The following is a 12,037-nucleotide window of genomic DNA, read 5'->3' on the forward strand; positions in this document are numbered from 1 at the left end:
TCTGTCTGGCTATTGAGAATTTAGGGCTCATTCAAATGTGCATAAAAAATGTGAATTTAGGCTAAAATCTGGCTTTAAAAGTACATGTGAAGTACATGTTAATGGACGGACATATTTCCAGCTACAATGCCACTTTTTCAACCAGATAATTGGCAAAATTTAAAATTTTACAAGGACATGTCTCAAAAGAAAACATAATTTTGAATTACACTACATTGACAGGTGTCTATGCAACCAAATTTCAAGGTTACCAAATTATATGCATTTACTGTGTACGTAAGACTCTCAGTATTGCATTTACCAAATAATAAGATTTTACTTACCGATAAATCTATTTCTCGGAGTCCGTAGTGGATGCTGGGGTTCCTGAAAGGACCATGGGGAATAGCGGCTCCGCAGGAGACAGGGCACAAAAAGTAAAGCTTTTTCAGATCAGGTGGTGTGCACTGGCTCCTCCCCCTATGACCCTCCTCCAGACTCCAGTTAGGTACTGTGCCCGGACGAGCGTACACAATAAGGGAGGATTTTGAATCCCGGGTAAGACTCATACCAGCCACACCAATCACACCGTACAACCTGTGATCTAAACCCAGTTAACAGTATGATAACAGCGGAGCCTCTGAAAGATGGCTTCCTTCAACAATAACCCGAATTAGTTAACAATAACTATGTACAATTTATGCAGATAATCCGCACTTGGGATGGGCGCCCAGCATCCACTACGGACTCCGAGAAATAGATTTATCGGTAAGTAAAATCTTATTTTCTCTATCGTCCTAGTGGATGCTGGGGTTCCTGAAAGGACCATGGGGATTATACCAAAGCTCCCAAACGGGCGGGAGAGTGCGGATGACTCTGCAGCACCGAATGAGAGAACTCCAGGTCCTCCTTAGCCAGAGTATCAAATTTGTAAAATTTTACAAACGTGTTCTCCCCTGACCACGTAGCTGCTCGGCAAAGTTGTAATGCCGAGACCCCTCGGGCAGCCGCCCAAGATGAGCCCACCTTCCTTGTGGAGTGGGCCTTTACAGATTTAGGCTGTGGCAGGCCTGCCACAGAATGTGCTAGTTGGATTGTGCTACAGATCCAACGAGCAATCGTCTGCTTAGACGCAGGAGCACCCATCTTGTTGGGTGCATACAATATAAACAACGAGTCAGATTTTCTGACTCCAGCTGTCCTTGCAATATATATTTTTAATGCTCTGACAACGTCCAGTAACTTGGAGTCCTCCAAGTCACTTGTAGCCGCAGGCACTACAATAGGCTGGTTCAGATGAAATGCTGACACCACCTTAGGGAGAAAATGCGGACGAGTCCGCAGTTCTGCCCTGTCCGAATGGAAAATCAGATATGGGCTTTTGTAAGATAAAGCTGCCAATTCTGATACTCTCCTGGCAGAAGCCAGGGCTAGAAGCATGGTCACTTTCCAAGTGAGATATTTCAAATCCACCTTATTTAGTGGTTCAAACCAATGAGATTTTAGAAAGTCCAAAACCACATTGAGATCCCACGGTGCCACTGGAGGCACCACAGGAGGCTGTATATGCAGCACTCCCTTAACAAAGGTCTGGACTTCAGGGACTGAAGCCAATTCTTTTTGAAAGAAAATCGACAGGGCCGAAATTTGAACCTTAATAGATCCCAATTTGAGACCCATAGACAATCCTGATTGCAGGAAATGTAGGAATCGACCCAGTTGAAATTCCTCCGTCGGAGCACTCCGATCTTCGCACCACGCAACATATTTTCGCCAAATTCGGTGATAATGTTGCACGGTTACTTCCTTCCTTGCTTTAATCAAAGTAGGAATGACTTCTTCCGGCATGCCTTTTTCCTTTAGGATCCGGCGTTCAACCGCCATGCCGTCAAACGCAGCCGCGGTAAGTCTTGAAACAGACAGGGACCCTGCTGAAGCAAGTCCCTCCTTAGAGGTAGAGGCCACGGATCTTCCGTGATCATCTCTTGAAGTTCCGGGTACCAAGTCCTTCTTGGCCAATCCGGAACCACTAGTATCGTTCTTACGCCTCTTTGCCGTATAATTCTCAATACTTTTGGTATGAGAGGCAGAGGAGGAAACACATACACCGACTGGTACACCCAAGGCGTTACCAGCGCGTCCACAGCTATTGCCTGCGGATCTCTTGACCTGGCGCAATACCTGTCCAGTTTTTTGTTGAGGCGAGACGCCATCATGTCCACCATTGGTCTTTCCCAACGGGTTACCAGCATGTGGAAGACTTCTGGATGAAGTCCCCACTCTCCCGGGTGAAGATCGTGTCTGCTGAGGAAGTCTGCTTCCCAGTTGTCCACTCCCGGGATGAACACTGCTGACAGTGCTATCACATGATTCTCTGCCCAGCGAAGAATCCTTGCAGCTTCTGCCATTGCACTCCTGCTTCTTGTGCCGCCCTGTCTGTTCACATGGGCGACTGCCGTGATGTTGTCCGACTGGATCAACACCGGTTTTCCCTGAAGCAGAGGTTCTGCCTGGCTTAGAGCATTGTATATTGCTCTTAGTTCCAGAATGTTTATGTGAAGAGACGTTTCCAGGCTCGTCCATACTCCCTGGAAGTTTCTTCCTTGTGTGACTGCTCCCCAGCCTCTCAGGCTGGCGTCCGTGGTCACCAGGATCCAATCCTGTATGCCGAATCTGCGGCCCTCCAATAGATGAGGACTCTGCAACCACCACAGAAGAGACACCCTTGTCCTTGGAGACAGGGTTATCCGTAGGTGCATCTGAAGATGCGACCCTGACCATTTGTCCAACAGATCCCTTTGGAAAATTCTTGCGTGGAATCTGCCGAATGGAATTGCTTCGTAAGAAGCCACCATTTTTCCCAGGACTCTTGTGCATTGATGTACAGACACCTTTCCTGGTTTTAGGAGGTTCCTGACAAGCTCGGATAACTCCTTGGCTTTTTCCTCCGGGAGAAAAACCTTTTTCTGAACCGTGTCCAGAATCATCCCTAGGAACAGCAGACGAGTTGTCGGCATTAACTGGGATTTTGGAATATTCAGAATCCACCCGTGCTGTTTTAGCACTTCTTGAGACAGTGCTAATCCCATCTCTAGCTGTTCTCTGGACCTCGCCCTTATTAGGAGATCGTCCAAGTATGGGATAATTAATATGCCTTTTCTTCGAAGAAGAATCATCATCTCGGCCATTACCTTTGTAAAGATCCGAGGTGCCGTGGACAATCCGAACGGCAGCGTCTGAAACTGATAGTGACAGTTTTGTACAACGAACCTGAGGTACCCCTGGTGTGAGGGGTAAATTGGAACGTGGAGATACGCATCCTTGATGTCCAAGGATACCATAAAGTCCCCCTCTTCCAGGTTCGCTATCACTGCTCTGAGTGACTCCATCTTGAACTTGAACTTCTTTATGTACAGGTTCAAGGACTTCAGATTTAGAATAGGCCTTACCGAGCCATCCGGCTTCGGTACCACAAAAAGAGTGGAATAATACCCCTTCCCTTGTTGTAGAAGAGGTACCTTGACTATCACCTGCTGAGAGTACAGCTTGTGAATGGCTTCCAAAACCGTCTCCCTTTCGGAGGGGGACGTTGGTAAAGCAGACTTCAGGAAACGGCGAGGTGGATCTGTCTCTAATTCCAACCTGTACCCTTTAGATATTATCTGCAGGATCCAGGGATCTACCTGCGAGTGAGCCCACTGCGCGCTGTAATTTTTGAGACGACCGCCCACCGTCCCCGAGTCCGCTTGAGAAGCCCCAGCGTCATGCTGAGGCTTTTGTAGAAGCCGGGGAGGGCTTCTGTTCCTGGGAAGGAGCTGCGTGTTGCTGTCTCTTCCCTCGACCTCTGCCTCGTGGCAGATATGAATAGCCCTTTGCTCTCTTATTTTTAAAGGAACGAAAGGGCTGCGGTTGAAAAGTCGGTGCCTTTTTCTGTTGGGGAGTGACTTGAGGTAGAAAGGTGGATTTCCCGGCTGTAGCCGTGGCCACCAAATCTGATAGACCGACTCCAAATAACTCCTCCTTTATACGGCAAAACTTCCATATGCCGTTTTGAATCCGCATCGCCTGTCCACTGTCGCGTCCATAAAGCTCTTCTGGCCGAAATGGACATAGCACTTACCCGTGATGCCAGTGTGCAGATATCCCTCTGTGCATCACGCATATAAAGAAATGCATCCTTTATTTGTTCTAACGACAGTAAAATATTGTCCCTGTCCAGGGTATCAATATTTTCCATCAGGGACTCTGACCAAACTACCCCAGCACTGCCCATCCAGGCAGTCGCTACAGCTGGTCGTAGTATAACACCTGCATGTGTGTATATACTTTTTTGGATATTTTCCATCCTCCTATCTGATGGATCTTTAAGTGCGGCCGTCTCAGGAGAGGGTAACGCCACTTGTTTAGATAAGCGTGTTAGCGCCTTGTCCACCCTAGGAGGTGTTTCCCAGCGCTCCCTAACCTCTGGCGGGAAAGGGTATAATGCCAATAATTTCTTTGAAATTATCAGCTTTTTATCAGGGGCAACCCACGCTTCATTACACACGTCATTTAATTCTTCTGATTCAGGAAAAACTATAGGTAGTTTTTTCATACCCCACATAATACCCTGTTTAGTGGTACCTGTAGTATCAGCTAAATGTAACGCCTCCTTCATTGCCAAAATCATATAACGTGTGGCCCTACTGGAAAATACGGTTGAATCGTCACCGTCACCACTGGAGTCAGTGCCTGCGTCTGGGTCTGTGTCGACCGACTGAGGCAAAGGGCGTTTCACAGCCCCTGACGGTGTTTGAGTCGCCTGGACAGGCACTAATTGATTGTCCGGCCGCCTCATGTCGTCAAACGACTGCTTTAGCGTGTTGACACTATCCCGTAGTTCCATAAATAAAGGCATCCATTCTGGTGTCGACTCCCTAGGGGGTGACATCCTCATATTTGGCAATTGCTCCGCCTCCACACCAATATCGTCCTCATACATGTCGACACACACGTACCGACACACAGCAGACACACAGGGAATGCTCCTAACGAAGACAGGACCCACTAGCCCTTTGGGGAGACAGAGGGAGAGTTTGCCAGCACACACCAAAAGCGCTATATATATATCAGGGATAGCCTTATAATAAGTGCTCCCTTATAGCTGCTTTGTTATATCAAAATATCGCCATAAATTTGCCCCCCCCTCTCTGTTTTACCCTGTTTCTGTAGTGCAGTGCAGGGGAGAGACTTGGGAGCCGTCCTGACCAGCGGAGCTGTGAGAGGAAATGGCGCCGTGTGCTGAGGAGATAGGCCCCGCCCCTTTTCTGGCGGGCTCGTCTCCCGCTATTTAGAAAAATCAGGCAGGGGTTAAATATCTCCATATAGCCTCTAGGGGCTATATGTGAGGTATTTTTAGCCTTTATAGGTATTCATTTGCCTCCCAGGGCGCCCCCCTCCCAGCGCCCTGCACCCTCAGTGACTGCCGTGTGAAGTGTGCTGAGAGGAAAATGGCGCACAGCTGCAGTGCTGTGCGCTACCTTTAGAAGACTGCAGGAGTCTTCAGCCGCCGATTCTGGACCTCTTCTGACTTCAGCATCTGCAAGGGGGCCGGCGGCGTGGCTCCGGTGACCATCCAGGCTGTACCTGTGATCGTCCCTCTGGAGCTTGATGTCCAGTAGCCAAGAAGCCAATCCATCCTGCACGCAGGTGAGTTGACTCCTTCTCCCCTCAGTCCCTCGCTGCAGTGATCCTGTTGCCAGCAGGAATCACTGTAAAATAAAAAACCTAGCTAAACTTTTTCTAAGCAGCTCTTTAGGAGAGCCACCTAGATTGCACCCTTCTCGGCCGGGCACAAAAATCTAACTGGAGTCTGGAGGAGGGTCATAGGGGGAGGAGCCAGTGCACACCACCTGATCTGAAAAAGCTTTACTTTTTGTGCCCTGTCTCCTGCGGAGCCGCTATTCCCCATGGTCCTTTCAGGAACCCCAGCATCCACTAGGACGATAGAGAAAAACTTATACCGTTAAGGTAAGTTAATGTGCATTATAAGGTAAAAAAGTATAAAGAGTAAGTCTGTATCTGTTTTGCATCCAAATCTGTTCTATACATCAGAGTACATAACAGCAGAGCAGACCTATGATGCCTTTATACATGACAATGTGACATGCCCCCTTTTATATCATCCTATATAATAAAAGGCTAACGCTATTCCTCACCTTTGTTATGTGCACCGGCAGCCACTATGTGGCGCCCAACAGACCAAATGACCCATTTGTGTGCTGTAAGCTGCCACAGGTGAAAGTGATACTGCAAGGATATGTTCCAGCCTCCTAACTTGCTGCTGCTAATATTAACAATATTGATCTGACTGATTCATAATTGCTGCATATGGAGAGAAGTGGCTGGGGAGAGACAGTGTAGGGATAGTGGCAGATAGGAACTGGGGAAGGGGGGGGGGGTGGAGAGTGGGGTAGGGGCAGATAGGGACTGGGGGAGAAAGAGATGGGGGAGTGGTTGGTTAGATAGGGACTGGGGAGAGAGTGGAGTGGTAAGGGCAGTTAGGGACAGTGGAGAGATAGATGCAATTTATTATCAAAATAGTACTCCATATTTATATACAGTACTGTGCACAAGTTTTAGGCAGGTGTGGAGAAAATGCTGCAAAGTAAGAATGCTTTCAACAATAGATGTGTTAATAGTTTATTTTTATCAATTAACAAAATGCAAAGTGAATTAACAGAAGAGAAATCTAAATCAAATCAATATATGTTCTGATCACCCTTTGCTTTCAAAGCAGCATCAATTCTTCTAGGTACACTTGCAGTTTTTTAAAGGAACTCGGCAGGGAGGTTGTTCCAAACATCTTGGAGAACTAACCACAGCTCTTCTGTGGATGTAGGCTTGCTCAAATCCTTCTGTCTCTTCATGTAATTCCAGACAGACTTGATGATGTTGAGATCAGGGCTCTGTGGGGTCCATATCATTACTTCCAGGACTCCTTGTTCTTCTTTATGCTGAATATAGTTCTTAATGACATTGGCTGTATGTTTGGGGTTGTTGTCCTGCTGCAGTATAAATTTGGAGCCAATCAGACACCTCCCTGATGGTACTGCATGATGGATAAGTACCTGCCTGTATTTCTCAGCATTGAAGCATAAAGAAATGGGCAATGTTGAGGACCGTAGACACAGCGGTCGGCCAAGGAAATTAAGCTTAGAACTGGCAGAATTCAGTGGGACCTAGGTACACTCATCTACTGTTTGGAAAAGTGTGGCGAGAAGTGGTCTTCATAGAAGAATTTGCGGGCAAAAAGCCATACCTTCGACATGGAAACAAAGCCAAGCGTCTTAACTATCACAAAAACATAGGAACTGGGGTGCACAAAAATGGCAGCAGGTGCTCTGAACTGATGAGTCAAAATTTGAAATATTTGGCTATAACAAAAGGCAGTTTGTTCGCCGAAGGGCTGGTGAACGGAACAATAATGAGTGTCTGCAGCCAACAGTGAAGCATGGTGGAGGTTCCTTGCAAGTTTGGGGCTGCATTTCAGCAAGAGGAGTTAGGGATTTGGTCATGATTAACTGTGTCCTTAATGCTGAGAAATATAGGTAGGTACTTATCCATCATGCAATACCATCAGGAAGGTGTCTGATTAGCTCCAAATTTATTCTGCAGCAGGGCAACAACCCCAAACATACAGCTAATGTCATTAAGAACTATCTTCAGCATAAAGAAGAATATTTTACAAAACTACATCCACAGAAGATCTGTGGCAAGATGTTTGGAACAACCTCCCTGCCGAGTTCCTTCCAAAACTGCGCAAGGGTACCTAGAAGAATTTATGTTGTTTTGAAGGCAAATGGTGGTCACATCAAATATTGATTTGATTTACTGTAGATTTCTCTTCTTGTCATTCACTTTGCATTTTGTTAATTGCTGAAAATAAACTATTAACACTTCTATTTTTGAAAGCATTCTTACTTTGCAGTATTTTTTCCACACCTGCCTAAAACTTTTGCACCGGACTGCATATAAAAGGCTAACGCTGCTTCTCACCTCTGTGGTGTCGCTGGCGGCCAGTGGATGGTGCCCGACCGTGCTCTATTCGGGGCATACACCTATGGTGCTCCATTCGAGACCCCTCCCCTCCATGTACACTGCACCCCCCACCATATACTGCCCCTATACACGCTGCTCCTCTCTCCTCAACCATATTCTGCACCCCCCACCATATACTGATCCTATATGGACATTGCACTCCCATAGCCCTATATAGTGCCCCCTATATATAGGGCACCCCCTTTCTCCATATACTGCTCCCGCCATATACCGCACACTCTGCATTCCCTCCTCCATATACTATGCTGCAACCCCAGGTTACTTGCCATCCCAGGACTCGCAACAAGTAGCAGCAGTAACCAGGAAACGGATTCAGGAATCCCCAGATGGTCTCGCAGCGCTCAGAGTGGGGGCAAAGGGGACACATGTGGCCACTGGCCTCCTCTACCCCTATATATATATATACATATATATATATATATATATAGATCATGTACAGCCCGGCACTCCTCCTCTGAGTAATGTGCCCCGGTGCCCTCAGCAACAATAATGGATAGTCGTAAAGAAAAACTGCGGCACTCAGGGACTTGTACTTGTATGAAAATGTATTAAAAATACAATGCAGAAAACATCCGATGTTTTCTGCATTGTATTTTTAATAAATTTTCATACAAGTACAAGTCCCTGAGTGCCGCAGTTTTTCTTTCCGACTATATATATATATATATATATATAAAAGCATAGGACCGGCACTCCGCTTACCACAGCTTACCGCACTGGTGCCCTCACGTATACAAACGTATAAATGCAGGATTCTGTTGGTGCGGCACTCAGCAATGAATAAAACTCCACAAACAATAGAGTATAAATCAATATGTATATAAAAAGACTATATATAAAAGACAAATGCTGCTCTTAACCTCTATGGTGTGCGCCAGCGGTACACACCTACTCAGCATGACAAAGCTCCGGCTCCCAGCTACAGGAGTTACAGAAACCCAGCAGCTCCTGTGTGAGTAGCTACCGCCCCCACCCCCTATAATCCGGTCCTGGTGTCCGTCATTTTGACAGGCTTTTAACTAGTACGTTCATATTTTGCCAACTTGCATAAAGCTGTGATGGCAAAGAAGAAGAGGAAGGGAATGAGGGATGGGGTAATCATGTCATCAAGCTTCCCTCATCTCAAGAAAAACTGAGTGACAGATTCTCTGTGATAAATAGCATGTTGTCTAAGACACGAATAGTTTTAAAACAGCAATAGAAATCAATGCTTCACTAGGCTTGTTTAGCATTTATTCCTATTGCCATTTTAACACCCGGTCAAAGCTGCCAATGATTGGCTCCTCAGTAAATCTACCCCTAGGAGCTTCCACAATTATCTTAAAGTGTCTCAACCCTGAATAAGAGAATTCTATCATGATAAAAATAATAAAATAAAATATATATATTTTTCTTTTTCTATATTTTTCTTAAATGTGGTCTATACACCGGTAAACACTATAGAGAGTGCCATATATTTTTTATACTAACTTTATGTACTGACATACATCTTTTTTCTATACATATAATACTACTTTTCAAAATATGGACGTTTTGTTGAGTAATAATAAACTGTTTCCTAAGTCAGCAGCTTTTCTGACAAGGAAAGGTAGAACGTTGTATTGTGTATTACAATAATAAAATCACTTGATAGTGTAAGTTGCTGACGAATTGAGTTGGTAACGCACTGACAGTTTTTGTTAAAGTTCAGAACCATTAACATACGGTACGGAAACTTTTCTGTATACTCTGTGCTGCACTGGATAAAAAGGAACTTAATACATACTGATGTACTCACCTTCAATGAACCTGTTGACGAGTATGTCTAGGTTGCTTTCGCCAGTGACAGCTTGAATTTGCTGGAAAGCTTGTTCGTAGGTTTCAATAGTCTCTTCCGTTGGGTCACGCTTTTTCCTTTCTATCGCTTCTTTTTCTGAATACAGAACAATAGACAATGTATGTGTGCGCCACAGAGAAATCACCATGTACTATGTAACAATGGCCCTCATTCCGAGTTGATCGCTAGCTGCTTTCGGTTGCAGCGTGGCGATTAGGTGAAAAAGCGGCATTTCTGCGCATGCGTATGGGCCGCAGTACGCACGCGCGAAGTACTTTCACACAAAACTATGCAGTTTTACACAAGGTCGAGCGATGCTTTTCTATCGCTCTGTTGATCAGTGAGTGATTGACAGGAAGTGGGCGTTTCTGGGTGGTAACTGGCCGTTTTCAGGGAGTGTGCTAAAAAACGCAGGCGTGACAGGTAAAAACGCAGGCGTGCCTGGGGAAACGGGGGAGTGGCTGGCCGAACGCAGTGCGTGTTTGTGACGTCAAAGCAGGAACTAAACTGGTGATCGCAAGGTAGGAGTAGGCCTGGAGCTTCTCAAAAACTGCAAGAAAAGATTTTCGAGCAGTTCTGCTAACCTTTCGTTCGCACTTCTGCTAAGCTAAGATACACTCCCAGAGGGCGGCGGCCTAGCGTGTGCACTGTTGCTAAAAGCAGCTAGCTAGCTATCAACTCGGAATGAGGGCCAATATACAGTATCCAGCTATTTTATCAAATCAATATATAGTAAAGCCATTCACAAACAAATGATCTTGAACTAAATCAAGTTTTAAAATAAACTAAAAATGCTTTGAAAACATACGAATATGGGGAGTTGTAGTAAGCTTTGTGAAGTGATAAAGTGGAAGATGAAAGCGCACCAGCCAATCAGCTCCTAACTGTTATTTTTCAAACCCAGCCTGTAACTTGACAGTCAGAAGCTGATTGGCTGCTGCATTATCACTTTCCACTTTACCACTTCTTCAAGCTTAATACATCTGCCCTAAGGTTTCTAAAAGATTGGAGAAGTGAACAAGTGGTGAAATGGAAAGGTGGAGAGGTTGCCATTAGCAACCACTCAGCTTATACCAGTACATGATCATTGCTAGCTAAAAGCTGATTGCTTGTTGGACTTCACTCATTAGACGGCTTGATACATATATCCCCTATATTAACAATCACTCAGAATAAACACTGGCTATGTATCAATACAGAAACAATGGGTAAAGCTAAATTATTCTGCTGCCTTAAGATTATACTTCCGTTTTGAATAAATATGAATGAATCTGAATAATATAACGCTTACAGATCATACCAATAATTATATGTTATGAGTTCTTCAGCAATAACTTAGGATAACAATGAAACATTGAAAAAAAAATTATGGGATCTATTTACTAAGCCTTGGACAGAGATAAAGTGGCTGGAGATAAAGCACCAGCCAATCAGCTACTAACTGCCATGCTACATGGCTGGTACTTTATCTTGCTCCACTTTATCTCTCTCCAAGGGGTAAATTTACTAAGATGGGAGTTCTATTTAAGATGGGATGTTGCCAATAGCAACCAATCAGATTTCAGGTATTATCTTCTAGAAGGTGCTAGATGAATGAGAAGTAGAATCTGATTGGTTGCCATGGGCAACATCCCATCTTAAATAGAACTCCCATCTTAGTAAATTTACCCCCAAGGCTTAGTTATGTAATTAAAGTTGGTTTAATTTTTCTCTTCCTTTTTCCACAGTCAGCAAAACATTGCAACTGCCACAGGTGACTTATTACTGGTTGCCGATTATCATAAGGCTTCCTGCTGAATTTGTTTGGTACTGCATATTAAGCAACTCTCCGCAATACATCTGTAAGCGACCAATACCTCTCCTGCGTCGAGCGTCAAGAACTTCTTCGCTGATGGAGCGTTCCTGAGTCTTGATTCCCATAAACTCCTTCAGTCTGCGGTCATGATCAATAATGCGCTGGAGCTCCTTGATCTCTGCCGTGTGCTGGTTTAGGTCCTTCTCTGCTCTTTCCTTCATCTGTAGCATCTTTGTCTGTGCCTCATCTCTTCACAAAAAATAGAAACGTGAGAAGATAAAACAAGCCTCTCTAAGGCCTGGCTTATGTTGATGATGCAATATTCAAAAGTGACACAAAACACGAAA

General features: G+C 45.0%; 1 protein-coding gene across 5 annotated transcripts in view; it reads right to left on the minus strand.

The window, feature by feature from the left end:
* The window catches only part of ODAD1 (outer dynein arm docking complex subunit 1), a 210,052-nt gene that overhangs the window by 102,667 nt on the left and 95,348 nt on the right, over window positions 1-12,037 (minus strand). For all 5 annotated transcript variants that reach the window (XM_063942770.1, XM_063942772.1, XM_063942769.1 and 2 more), the window contains 2 exons: window positions 11,752-11,939; window positions 9,857-9,991 (listed from right to left, as the gene is read on the minus strand). In XM_063942770.1, coding sequence (XP_063798840.1) covers window positions 9,857-9,991; window positions 11,752-11,939 — 323 coding nt within the window. The remainder of the gene's footprint in view (window positions 1-9,856; window positions 9,992-11,751; window positions 11,940-12,037) is intronic.

Source organism: Pseudophryne corroboree, chromosome 10 (assembly GCF_028390025.1).
Source record: "Pseudophryne corroboree isolate aPseCor3 chromosome 10, aPseCor3.hap2, whole genome shotgun sequence".
Classification (NCBI taxonomy): domain Eukaryota; kingdom Metazoa; phylum Chordata; class Amphibia; order Anura; family Myobatrachidae; genus Pseudophryne; species Pseudophryne corroboree.